This window comes from Dipodomys spectabilis, unplaced genomic scaffold, assembly GCF_019054845.1.
Source record: "Dipodomys spectabilis isolate Male_0828 unplaced genomic scaffold, ASM1905484v1 ptg000457l, whole genome shotgun sequence".
Classification (NCBI taxonomy): domain Eukaryota; kingdom Metazoa; phylum Chordata; class Mammalia; order Rodentia; family Heteromyidae; genus Dipodomys; species Dipodomys spectabilis.
In genome coordinates, this window is record NW_024871134.1 from 1,882,504 (window position 1) to 1,897,009 (window position 14,506).

Here is a 14,506-nt window from a genome sequence, read left to right on the forward strand (position 1 = left end):
GAAAGCAGAAAAGGGCTGGCTGTGCACGCGCCATGCGCCTTCGGTAACCAGTTGCCTTCTTCGCCCAGCACGCAGGATCCCGTGCCAGGGTTGCGTCTGCCAGGCTGGCTTAACCCTTCCAGGCCGTCAAAGTCAGACATTAAAAACCACCAGCCAATGGTGAGGGTTCGGGTTTCTAATACATCTTGAACCCTGGGTTTGTGAAATCCCAAAGGGTTTTCCTTCTGAACTCCCTCCCTTTGCCTTCCACCAGGGAGCAGGGTCTCTTCTGTGACAGGCCAGACCCTCCTCTCCTCTCCCCTCTCCTCCTTCATCCCTCTCCTCTCCCCTCCTCCCTCTTCTCTCCATCCCTCCCCTCCCCTCCTTCCTCTTCTCTCTATCCCTCCCCTCCTCCCTCTCTTTACCCCTCTCCCCTCCTCCCTCCTTTTTTATCCCTCTCCCCTCCCCCTTCTCCTCTTTATCCCTCTCCCCTCCCCTCCTCTCCCCCTCTCCTTCTCTCTCATCCTCCCCTCCTCTCTTCCCACCTCCATACACGCAGGGCACCCGCGGCTGGCGCAGTGCAGGTAAGCACGGGCTCCTGCCCTGGCAGCCACCCACCTCCACCCTAGCCTCTAACACTCAGAAACCCTGCAGCCCACCCAAGCGTGAACATAACTACACGCTACATTCCAGCAGAAATGAAATATAATTCGCATTTCATCACTGAAAACACCGCCAGCCAAGGTGGAGGTCTTTTACCAAATACCAATTCAAATGTTAGATCTCTTCTTTGAACCCCCAAACCACTGCTCTCACCCCAAGTCTCAGTGCTTGGGCGAGTGGGCATAGCATCTCACATGTATTACAAACAGAAGAGCTCGGGCCTTGGTGTATGCTCTGAGAAGTTTAAGACTTCAAACTTCTGAATAAGAAGGGGAGTGAAAACAAATGGTAGAAAATGACAACAGAATCTCTTTGGTGGCGTGTGCACAGTTCCACACGACAGGAGTCATGGGAGAAATCATAATATTTCTAGCCTCTTCTTCATTTAGATTCCAGCCAATGTGATATTAAAAAGCTTAAATCTAGCTAATTAACAATTGCATTGCTGCATACTGCTTTTTTTTTCCTTTTTGGTGAGATTACATGCTAAACATTTTTTTTAAGGTTACATGTCCTCAATAAATGAATCTACATTTAACCCACAATGTACAATAATAATATACTATCCAGTGAAAAAAGCCTTTTTAAAATAATATGAGCCACACATGAAACCTCACCTCACATTATTTTAATAAGGCTTTTTTTCACTGGGTAGTATATTATTAATGATTTGTTCTTGTGGATACTACTAAATTGGTAGAAATTTATAGTACTACTTTATAATGTTTGCATGTGAGATTAATAATATGCTAAAGATTAGAAGTTCTCATTATAATAGAAAAATTATTATATAAGGTCTTTTATTCTTCAGTAAAATATGGAAATCTCTCTGGTGGGTGAAAATTTGGTACCAATGACCCCCTGGCACTGAAATCACATTCACCCACTTCACAGTGCTCTTCGCCTCTGGCCGGGCCATGCCGCCCTGTGTCTTCATCCTGCTGAGCAGATAACTTGCACAGAACACACCCAACAGGCCACCTGCAGACGTGCCGTGCGCATATGCGCGTGCTCTGATTTAGCTGGGCCAGAGGTGAGGCGCTCCCATGGGGGGAAGGGTGTTCAGTGGGAGCAGGGTGTGCAGGGTGTGAGCTCTGCCAGGCTGTGCAGAGCTGGGGGGCTGCGGTCCCCGGCCAGGCCACTGCCCGCAGTAACACGGATATCATCTGCAGACACGTCTGGAAGAAGGCTAGGTGTGCTAGACACCGAGGGGTGCAGCCAGGGACCCCACCAAGCTCACACCCTGAGAGACCAGCAAGCACCAGGCCTGGCCCAGCAGGGCCACAATGCCCAGGGACTGCGCAGATGCAGAACCTGGAGCTGGCCACAAATGCAAACAGGAAGATGCACACCCTCGGGCTATGGCCCTCTGCTACATTCAACTTCATTTATCCTCTACTCTCCTTCTCAGAGTAAGAGCTGCTGACGAGGAGAAAACTGTCAAAGCAAAAACTGCAAATGGCCCAGCATTTTAGGATCCATATGCAAAGTAAGAGAGTGTGATTAGATGTAACGCTATTGATTAATCATTGAGCATGCAACTTATAGTAATACTTAAATATAAGCAAGCTCCAGTGTCATCATTGCATTTGTTCTGTGGATTATGATTTTAATATTGAAATTTGTCTTTTTATTATGCCACTGTCTTTAATTAAATGCCAAAGAGATTAGTTTCACAGAGTCTGAGACAGTCAGTTACTCATTCATGTCTCAGTTATGTGGAGAGAAATTTATTATTTTATAAAGGAGTTTACATTGTTTAAGATAATATTTCAATTTTAAACTTTAAATTTCACTTGTTCCTAATTTTCGGGACACATTAGATTGACAAACAAGTGAAAGTTGTCTCAGGATGGCAGATAACAAAAGTATTGAGCACTGAATATGCCATTACAAGACAATGACCATTTGCCAGAAACCTGACTTGCTATAACTGGATTCCTTGAATACATTTTTAAAAGAAGGAAGTTATCAAGTTATTTTTCATATTTGGAAAATTAAAAATAAATCAACAAGACTAACCTCTTTAATTGAGCAAATTGAGCTATAAGAATGATTTAGATGTAAGCTTCTCTTATCAACATTATGCAACTTAATTTAGAAAGACAAAAACTTCATGTATATGTTAGCAAAAATTAACTAGTAGTTATAAACATTTCTTCTGTAGAGGTAAAGTTAAGAAGTTTAGAAAGCAAAGAAATCTATACACAAAGTATAATCTCAGTTTAAAACAAATTTGTCCATGTGGTAGGCCTAGAACTAGGGCTTGAACTCAGGGCCTGGGCAACGTCCCTTAGCTGAGGTGCTCAAGATTTTTGCTCTACCACTTGATCCACACCTCCACTTTCAGACTTTTTCTGGTTTTGAATCTCGATTCTCAGATCTCAGCCTTCTGAGTGGCTAGGAGTTTAGGGGTGAGCCACCAGTGCCTGGCTCATTTACTGTCCTGTTTTCAGAGGTATTAATTATTGATCTTTTCTTGATAATTACATATTTTCCCCCTCAGAGCCTTTGGTTGCCATCATCTACTGCTCATCTTGTTTCTTACTTCTGCTATCAAGGGACTACCTGCCTCGTTCCATCATGCTGCTTTCTGTTCTGTCACCAAGTCCTGCTTTGATTTCCTCCAGTTTCTCTACTGGGATAAATACATTAAACATAAAATTTACTATCAAAGCCATTTTAGTGTATAATCCAGTTCAGGTCTTTAGGCAGCTTCATACATCTGTGAAACTGAGTCTCAGAACCTCCTTATTTTGTACATCTGAAACTCAGTATCTATTAAACAACTCCTTTAAACTTATGTGTAATGGATCACATTGACTATCTGCTAGGAAGCTAGGCCTGCCCTCATTCATCCATGCCACTACTTGAGCCACAGCTCCATTTCCAGCTTTTTTGTGATTAACTGGAGATTAAAAAAACAAAAAACAAAAACTCATGGACTTTTCCTGCTAGGGCTGGCTTCAGAGTGCAATCCTCATATCTCAGCCTCCCTAGTAGCTAGGATTACAGCCCGACCACCAGCCCCTGTCTTTACACTTGTTTTAATCAAGTGCAGAATCTGCAAATGGAGATCACTCAAAACTGTATGCATGCCTTAGCTGACAATCTCTTTCCAAGGGCTCCACAAAGACTGCACACGCACTAAGGGAAAGCGCACAGTCCCCAGCCATGGAATGCTCAGGCAAAAATACAGGCCTGGCCAGACACTAGTGGCTCAGACCTGTAATCCCAGCAGCTCCAAGGCTGAGATCTGAAGATCAGTCCCGCAGAAAAAACACCAAGTCTCTTATCTCCAGTTAACCAGCAAAAAGCCAGAAGTGAAGGTACGGCTGGTAGAGAGACAGCCTTGAGTGAAACTGCTAAGGGACAACCTCCAGGCCCTGAGCACGAGGCCCAGGGTCACATAAATAAAATGAAATGAAGTAAAATAACTAAAAGGAAGTGAACTAAAGGAAAATAAAACACAAGGGAGACAGCTGAGGTGACGCTATTAGAAGAGGTAAATAAGAAACTGGCATCTGCAGTGGGAGGCCACACGCAGCAGTGCGGCCAAGGCGTGGTGACAATGTCAGAGGGAATGAGCAAGGCGCACAGGTGAGGCATGACACAGTTCAAGCACATCCACAGGGAGGTACTGCTAACACTACCTGGACAGAGGGCAGTGTTATTGCAAACCCGTGACTCTCTTAACGGACCGCTGCAGTGAGTCCCGAAAGGTGAGACACAAGTTCTGGTTCGCACCTGCGACCCTTGACCGCAAGTCACAGAGCACGGGCTCCACGGAGACCAGTCCTCCACGCCAGATTCACCTGCGTGCGAGACAACAGACAAGCGTGAGACACCACCGCCCACCACCACCCCCCGGGGCATCACTGTACCACACGTGACATTGTGACATGCTTGAATAAGCCAAAAGCAAAATTATGACAGTACAGCAAATAGACAAGGAAAACATTTCAGAGGTAACCCGCCTTAAGGAGGGGTCCACACCATGCGATACAAAGACCTGTATGTGCCATGACCTTGGTGACAAAACCCTCCACAACTACCCTGCTGTGTGTGTGGACGCTAGGCGGGCTCTCGTCATGTGTCAGGAAGGGTGACAGTGGAGGGCATCTCACTCTGCTGGCATAGGGTGCTGTACTTGGGTGGCAAGAAGCAGCAGCTACATCTGTGCCCCTGCTGTTCTGGTGCACAGGAATGGCTGTGCCATGCCCTGGAAGTCCCCTGCATAGCTCCCTTCTGACGTGACCCACGGGGGAGCTGAGGGCTGGAATCTGTTTGTAGGGTACTGTGAGGAACACTGATACGTTTGTCTAGTCAATAGTTTACTGTGGGTGAGACTCCTTTTTCAGCCTGTAATAGCTACTTGTTTTGTAGTAACCTATTAATGTCCTTCTGCTGCTGATTCCTCATGATCTCAGGTAGAGAAGTAGGATTTTTAAAGCTGGAAACAAACAAAAATTCCTCAATATGTATTAACTTGTGAGGGAACGGAAGTGTACTCCACATAGGGCTCTGAGAAGCCAACTGGTGTCTGCATGCTGTCCCGCAGCTCGCGTCTGGCCAAACTCCTGCTCTCTGTGAACACTGAGTCAGGGCTCCAAGGGTGTTAAGAGTTCCAGATGCCATCGCTGGGGGCTGCTACTGCTCTTCTGGCGTCAGGACCAGGGCAGACTTTTACAACTGATTCCAACAGTTTCTACTGTTGTCCTCAAATTCAACTGGGTTTTACTTGGAGCAGGAACTCTTTAAGTTAGACAGGTATTTACTGGCTGGGAAAAAACTGTACAGGTGAGGTGTTTCTGAGAACTTTGATCCACTGATGATAGAGACCCGGGAGTGAACTTCGTTTCAGAGATTCTGTCTAGATTTTGCCTCTGAAATACAATTCAAAGGATACAAATGATAATCGGCCTTCTCTTTTCCTTTTCAGAGTAAATGACATGGGAGTCCTCAAGTGTGCCACTCCAGGGCAAGCTAGGCCAAACATGGACACTCTCAAAGACAGGAGTTTGGCCCGGTCTGTGACTCTGTTGTGCAAAGGAGAGAGCCAGCTAATAGAATGCATACTCCTGAGGAAGGGGTCGATCTCACATCTGGTGAAATCTGCTGAACTGGAGGCTGAGGCAGCTCCCGCGTGAGCACCAGTCCACGGACACCCTCGGGTCTGAGCATTCGCTCCGTGTAGCACTATGCATGCAGAGGCACGAGTGCTGGCTCACTGAAGAACGGATGCTCAGCACACGAAGCAGGGCTCTCCTTAACACCATGAACTATGTGAAGCTTAAAAGTTCTTCCTTGATCATGCCTCAGTTTCTGTCCTATTTCACCTGGACGCATTTATGTGTAACTAACTTCCTGCATGTGCTTGGCTGATGACACGAGCCAAATTGGAAGACAGGTTTCATAATTGATTCTTTTACATCCGATTATATTCCTGCCAGACAGAAAAATCTTCATTTCAATAAGGCCAATGGTAGGACAATGTTTGAAAAAAAGTAGTCACATACATATATATGTATATGTGTACTGTGTATATTTAGCAATGAAAATTTGAGGCTCAAGTTAGAAAAAATATAATGTGTTTTTAATGATTTCCAACCTGTTGTAATGAAGTTACATGAAATATAAATATTATGATTTTATGATATTGATTAAGAGCCAGAAAATTAAGAGCAATGTGAGTTCTCTAATAAGTGAAATGACGAAGGTTATGAATAAAATTAGCTTCATTTGCCACAGAACAATTGTTCTCTTCTGCTCTCACTGTTATCATGACAGAAAAACATATTTGAATTAAACCAAATGAAGAGCTAGGCTCAATACGTACTTTTAAACAGACTTTTGTGTCCATGTGCTTCCCTAACACCAAAGCTTCTTGTAGAACAAAAACGAATAGATGGAATTGAACTAAGGGAACTGAATTAAATTCTGCCACTGTAATTGTGGTCTACCTACCAAAATGATTTCATTCTAACGCAAAGGCTACCTTTTCAGGTGGTATTTTCCATCAGTATTTCTTAACGCTATGCTTCTTCCTTATCCGAGGTGTAGAAGCCCTGCCGTTGGAATTTACTGGTTTATGGTGGAACACAGCTCAGGCATCTTAAAGATGTGTACTTGTGAAGTATTCAACAATATGTAGAGGGCACAGAGCAGACTGTGCCGCACAGGTTTCCTGGGAGATGTCAGATGCACTGGAGCCTTCCCCGCCTCTAAGAGATGTCGTGGGTGCAGGGGAGGCATCAGACTCTGTCCCGGGAGGAAACAGCAGAGCCAACAGGAAAGTTCTGCATATGCAAGGTCTGTGTTTGGCGGGAAGCTACTGAATGTCCTGAGCTCATGACATTACCAAAATACTTTATCCCTGTGAACGTCTCCAATCAAATGGGATGTATCTACTTCCCAGTGGGCCTGTATTATGCAAAGTAATGTGTGTGAGTGCATTTTAGCACACAAACAAGATGTTAATATAACATGTTGCTAGTATGTTAAGGGAATGGGATTAGAAACACACACTTTTATTTTATTTTTTTCTATTTTAGGTAACAGGATATTTGGGCTGCTTTCCTTGTGACACTAAATATGTTTACAAATTCATTTGATGTTAAAAGTTGGTCATTGAGACGTTCTCTTTAATTATTACTCTGTATTCTTGTTCTCAAATTACTGTTAAGAAATTTTTATCAACAGCACCAGTGTCTTGGTTTGAAAGAGAAGTCATATAAATTTAATTTTTATAACATTTAATGCCATCTGTGTTTGTTTAGGCGACATTAACACCTAAAGAAAGTACTCAGAAAATATTTTAAAAAGAAATAGCCCTTTCTTTTTTTAGTTTTATAAGTGCCTAGCATCAAATTCTGTATAATTAAGAACTAGTAAATAATAACAAGGTTTCACAGTCTCAGCTCAGTATTCCAACTTATTTTTGTTTTGTGTGTGTATGTGTGTGTGTATGTGTGCATGTGCATGCGCACATGGGCACCAGTACTGAGTCTTGAACTCAAGGAACTCAAGGCCTGTGCACTATCCCTAAGCATTTTTTGCTCAATGCCAGAGCTCTACCACTCGAGCCACAGCTCTATTTTCAGTTTTTTTTAGTAGCTAATTGAAGGTAAGAGTCTCACAGACTTTCCTGTGCATTCTGGCTTTAAACCACAATCTTCAGATCTTAGCCTCCTGGGTAGCTAGGATCCCAGGTGTGAGCCTGAGGACCTGGCTCTAATTTCTGTTTTATTTATTTAATTTTGTACAATACTTGGGCTTGATCTCAGGCCCGCACACATTTGCTTGGCTATTTTGCTTAAGGCTGGTGCACCATCACTTGAGTCACACCTTCACTTCACTTCACTTTTGATGGTTAATTGAAGATAACTTAGCATCCTGGGCTGGCTTCAAACTACAATCCTCAGAACTCAGTCTCCTATGTAGCTAGGATTACTGACATGAGCCACCAGTACACTGCTCCTAATTTATTTTAAAAATAACTATATATAAGTATGTATTTATGCTTAACACTACTTACTTCTAAAGCATTTCTGGTTTAAAATGGAAAGAATAATCAATATACATTTTGCTTATGAATTCAGCATCCAATCGATATTTTAGAACTTTAATTTTAAAATGTGTTTCTTTTTCTGTGTCATTCTTAATAACATGTGGAAATGATTTTATGGTTGTCATGAATCTAACAAACATTTTGTCTCTTTACAAAATCATGTGTTACTACAAATAAGAACTAGACACAACACAATGGAAAATAATGAATAAATGCAAAAACTGACAATATTTTCTAAGGAAGGCAATGTACCTTGAGAATTGAATTTGCTTTCAAAGATTTTGGCTGGAAATTGTGAATGTTCTGGGTACATTTTGCAAGCAAATTAAAAAAAAATGGAATCTGAACAAAAACTCCTGGCCAAATTGTATAAAATTTTATATGCAGGCTAATTTTCCTACATGACCAGAAATTAAGAATAACTGTTTTCCATTTTAATCCTTGACTTATCTGAATTTTCTCCTGCAAAAATAAAGACTATCTTTTCTGGTCCTGCTGACATTTCTCCAGGAGAGAAGCCCTGCATGGCTGGCTACTCAGCCTCTTCATTTAGAGTCAAGCATCTTCAAATCTGTTCCATGGCTGATCATTTTGCTCCCAGAGTTAGAGCAAAATGTTTAGAATTTTAGGAACTGGTCTAAACATGGTAATGCACTTTTGAACTTGGCCAGGCAGGTAATAAAATAGAAATTGTTGTTTCTTTTCTTTAACAAGAAGGAGCATGAAAACTCAGCTGAGAATGTTTTCTTCATTCCTGTCTTTGACAACTGTGTTTTGATGATCTTGTTTCAAAACAAAAATCCCCCCAAAATATGGCCTTGTGGAATTATTATAAACATTCAGCCTTGGGAATCTGACAGGTTCAGCTAATCTATTGAAAGGGACTGTGAATCTCTTATCAAAAACACAAATTCAGTAACATTTGCATTTTAAGTTATAGATTTGGGCAAGTGTTCTGAAGAAACATCATATAAATACTGAGGACAAACCTATTCTCTGGAGGGATTTCATTAGACAGAGTAGAAATAACATGTGAGAGAAATGAAAATTTATTCATTAATGCTAAAACAGCTCATATTTACAACTTTATAAAGACCTAGATAATACTCTTCATTTAAAATTTCCACAAATAAGGTTGAGGGCTATACACATTCACAACACAGTTTTAAATACTTTTGAAGAGAAACCACATGCAGTGACCTGAATGGAACTGTAGCCCACTGATTATGACAAAACAAAGATGAATGTATATACTTGATTAAACTCTATAGCTAGAGGATTAGCAAAGATTCTGCATATTCAGAATTTAATTATATGTATTAATTTACACATTATTTATAATAAGGCAATTATCGGTCATGTATATGTAGGAGTTTAAAATAATTTGCCATTGAAACTTTTATAATCTAGATAGTCATTTTTGTTGACATTTAATTTTTTGAAATCTATTTCAGCTTAGTATCTGAGACTATCAACTTTTTTTACTATTTAGCTTATATAACCAAATTCTTTTCAAATCAAATATTATATTATTAGAATGTTTTAATGTGTATACATAGACAGACATTCAAGCAATATTAAGTAATATTTACAGGCTTTAACAGTTGAACAAATCATTCATTGCTAAATTTAATCCTCTAAGTCCTATTTAAATTCTTGAAAGTCTTATATCAATTAATTATTGAAGAAATAAACTTTATTATTTTTCTTTACAAGCTTAATAACACATTTTAATGGTTAATTATGTGTCCGTGTGTGCCAATACTCGACTTTGAACTTACAGCCTTGTACTCTCCCTTGGCTTTTTTGCTCAAGGCTGGAGTTCTACTACTAGATTCACACCTCTGCCTCTTGTGGCTGGTTAAATGGAGATGAGAGTCTCATGGAGTTTTCTACTGGGGCTGGCTCTGAACTGTGCTCCTTAGACCATAATGACCTGCTTAGCCAGAGTTACAGGTGTGAGCCATCAGCGTCAGGCTACTAACTGTTTAGCAACAGGGAATACTAACATGTAAAACCTAAATATCTAACACAAAATAATCTTTATACATTTTTTGTGCATTTTTCAATTCCAAGCTACTTTATTTATGGACTTTAACTGGTGACAAAAAAATGACTAAAAAAAAATCAGCTCCAAAAACTGACAGATGTGCAGCACAAAATCATGACAACATGCAGTGGTTCCATTAAATTAACAACAATAAATAGGAAAATGTAACTAACGTATTACCAGTTTGTGCCATAAATTTAGCAGCATCAGCTGGCTCCTGAGGGACCCTTTTTTCATGAACAGATCGAGGTCGCTGACTTTTTATTGTATGATCTCCCATCATTCCAAATTCTAAAGACAGAATAAAGGTATATGAAAGCTTGTGTGTAGACATTTCTCACAAATTACATTACTGTCTCATGCATTATGTTCCGGGGCATAGCTAGAAGTTATTGCAAAGACACAATGCTAAATTTTCTAGACTAGTCTGCTTGTACTCAAGTCAAAACCTGCAGACATGAACAAGATTGTAAGAAGCAATAATCACAGTCAACAAAGATACATCGGGTGTTAGGTCAGATTCACTAACAGAAATACTGCATTCTACGCTGATAATATTCTGAAGCAATATGTCAGAAAGACAGTGCAACCATACTGTGTTAGTGGTTGTTTTCCAGAGAGAAAATCCTCACTGGCTGACACCTGCCTCTGCAGACCAGGAATTGGCCCCTTGGGTTTTTCAGCACTTATCTAAAGGGATGAGTAATTCTTTTTAACTTCTCTTGGGAAGGAGGGGACAGATTCTCCCTACATAGCCCCAAGCTGGCTGGCCTCAAACTGGCAATCTGCTTCCTGAGTGCTGGAATTGTAGGCTGGAGCCACAATGTCTGGCTAGAAGTAAGTAATTCTGCAATCTAACTTTCCCAAGGTTAACATTCATATAATGGATTATTTCAGTATTCAAAGATGATTATGTTTAGTATCTCAAAGGCACACAAAAAACGAATATTCTTGTAATTCTCATTTTCTCTAGGCCTGACTCAAATAATCCCTTGTCCTTGTAATCACAGGTAAAACTGATTTCTCTTGTAAAAGCTGTATTCCAGAATGGAGAATGGGCTGGGGTTTCTATTTAAGCTTTAAAACAAATCCCTTAGTGGGGGAAAGGAAGACCACTAACTGCACTCCACTCACAGGTGGGTGGAGGGGGGAAGAAGTTGAAGAAGAGAATGATTTCAGAGTAAAATATTTCTAAAACCCCGTAGACTTGAACTTCCTGTACTTAGAATTCTGGAAGTTTTGTGTTTGCTGATATGCATGGTAAAGCAATTTTAGGAGAACCAAAGCCTAATGCATGGAGTAACTTGCTGGTTCTGGGTTGTAAGCATGTAAGTGAGGTGGAGAAATCCCCCTTGGACAGGTACCCTGGGAACTTCCCCCCTCCCACCAGAGAGGTCAGAGAGGTCAGCTCCAAGAATTGTAATGGCAGGGCAGCCATTTTACCAGAACCAAAAAGGTCAAAATTTGGGGATGCAAAAGCCTAGTTCCCTCTTCTGTTTTTCTCTTACTAATTTTAAACATTCTTCTGTTAAAACATGAGAACTAATTTTGCAATGTGCTTTGTAAAACTCTAGTCTTTTGTGTGAGAAAATCATAAAGACTCTTTGTGTGTCGTGAAAATTTACCATAAACTCTGACACCTCATCAGCCAACCTGCTGGGAATTTTGTGTGGAGAGCCAATCTGAGAAGACATGCCCTGGGAAATTTGATGAATTTAAATAGGCATTTGTTTTGTTTTGCCAATTCAGATTACACTCAAAAGAGAAAATGGAAATTTTCATAAAATGGCATTTGATCTGATAAACTCCATCACTCCTTTCCAGCACTGCCAACATCCTTCTATTTCCTTGTGTCTACGTGTGGTGCTTGAGCTAGTTTACAGCAGGCTTCTAACAAGAAGTATCTAACTATATACAATTGAATGGTTTGTGAAACTGGCTATTTAGAATGTTTTATGTACAAACTCCTAATGTTTACGTGTTAAACCAATGGAATGTTGTTAAGACCTCAAATTGCAAAAGAACTCAGCAATATATATATATATTCTTTAACACGTCATCTCCTTTGCTGTGGAATTTATAATTCAGGTGATGCCTGACATGTATACCTGCTTGTGGTCACTGTCTGTGTTTCATCATGAATTGTGGCTTACACTATGGTAGTTTTGGCAGCGAGAAGGAAAAAGAAGCCAGCATACTTATTATTCCAGATCTACAAATTCTGAATCACATACCCATTATATAACCTGGTTTTGGTTTGCTCACGTGTTTATTGCTTGCTGAGTGGTATTGGGGTTTGAACTCAGGGCCTTGAGCTTTGAAAAGGCAAGCACTCTGCCACTTGAGCCATGTCTAAGCCCTATCCTGCTTTAGTTTTTTTTTTCAGATAGGGTCTCATATTTTTACCCCAGGCTTTCTGCTGACTAAGATTCTCCTACCAATATGCCTGAATAATTGGAGAGATAGGTAACAGGCAAACACCATCACGCTCAGCTTGTTTGTGAAGATGGGGTCTCACTAAACTTTTACAAGGCTGGCCCAAACTTTGACTGTCCAGACAAGTCTCTCTCTAGTAGCTGGGATGAAAATTATGCACCACTGTATCCTACCCTAGTAAACCATTCCTATTCTCTATAGAAGCATGGGGACAATCTGAACTCTTTCCTGTAAGGGAAAACAAAGCATTTGTGCAGGGAGTAAGTTCCAATGTTTGTGTTCTGGGTTGGCAACTGACACTACTGTAACTTTAGTAGAAAGTATCATGTTGAATTTTTAATGATTTGTTATAAATATGAATCAAATAAAATGTACATTTATCAAGTTGAATTTAAGTAATTTAGTTCATTTGCTGGAATGCATTTCTATATTTCAAATATTTATAATAGAAATTAAGTCTCCACACATCTATCCTACTCATTACAAGGTAGGTACTGATTGTTCTATGAACAACAGAGCTGACAGTCACCATATTTAAGAAGATTTTTAAAAAATTTATGAATTATTAATATTTGAACATTGAAAGTGTAATTGTTGATGATTGTCAATGTAGTTTACCAGAAAACTAATTTTTCAAAAGTAAGTATGTGACCCTGACATAAATTCTCTATAAAATATACAATGTTATAAATTTCTATATTTTTAACATGGTGAAACAATACAAAGGCAGTATTTTAAAAATATTCTGGGGCTATTACTCCAGATCTAAAAGAATTGAAATTTATAATTGAAATATGCAAACTGTTACCTACCCAGTGAGGCTCTTTTGCCAATGTTTCTAGTCCAATTGATAAAAGTAAGTCTTATTTGTTTTAGTGTTCCAGGGTAAGATCTAACAAAAAAAATTACATTTCCTTCCAAATTTCATATTTGATTATCTTAAAAACATTGATGTGTCTTTCATAATGTATATCTTCTACTTATAATCAAGTAAAGACCTATTGGATCATTCAAACTTAAGAAAACAGCAAAGTATTGTTTTTACAATTGTTCATTATGGTCTGTGGTAAACTTTTAGTATATTGTGCTTTTTGGGTAAGTTTCAAAAGTTGGTTCACAGTCAAACAATTCTGCATTGGCAAAGATAATATACTACATTAGTTACATGAGGAAATAATTCAGCCAAATAAAAAGATGATCAGCTTGGGTGAAAGCAATGGAAAGCAAGTTATGAAATCAAATGAAATAAGGAGTAGCATAATATTGTGAATGTGCTGATGAAAATGGAGTTATTTCCTATATCTTTATGCTACGCTGATGTGGGTAAATAACTTCAAGAATAAGATCCACATGACTGACAGTGGCCTTCATAATCTGGGATATTTTGCCCACATGTCTTTCGCTGTGCTCCTTGCTGTAAGCAGTCCTGCCTTGGCAGGAAAGAGACAAAGGTCCACCAAAGAGAGGTTTGGGAAGTCTTTGGCCTTAAATCTAGTCTTGTGTCTCTTCCCTCCTGCAGGTTCATAGAGCCATTAAAAATAAATAAATAAATAAATAAATAATAGACTTTAGATTACAATGGTTACTTATGATGATTTTGTCTGAAAAGCAAGGTTTGTAATAATGGATGTCTTAATCCATTAAAAAGTTAAAAATCACACATGTCTATTTGTTATTACACCATTAAAAAACATTTTTACACACTCAGACAAGGATATCATCAGATAAGTAGATGACAGTCATCTTCGCAAAAGCCTCCAGCATTTCCATGGGAACCTCCTAAGCCCAACCTCCTAGGCTGCTCTCAA

The 14,506-nt window shown here is 39.8% G+C and overlaps 1 protein-coding gene across 1 annotated transcript in view; it reads right to left on the reverse strand.

Moving 5' to 3' along the window:
• Adgrb3 (adhesion G protein-coupled receptor B3) overlaps nucleotides 1-14,506 on the reverse strand; it is a 541,106-nt gene that overhangs the window by 354,174 nt on the left and 172,426 nt on the right. Inside the window, exons 3-4 of the mRNA XM_042668573.1 lie at nucleotides 10,443-10,553; nucleotides 4,296-4,457 (exon numbers count right to left, since the gene is read on the reverse strand). Coding sequence (XP_042524507.1) covers nucleotides 4,296-4,457; nucleotides 10,443-10,553 — 273 coding nt within the window. The remainder of the gene's footprint in view (nucleotides 1-4,295; nucleotides 4,458-10,442; nucleotides 10,554-14,506) is intronic.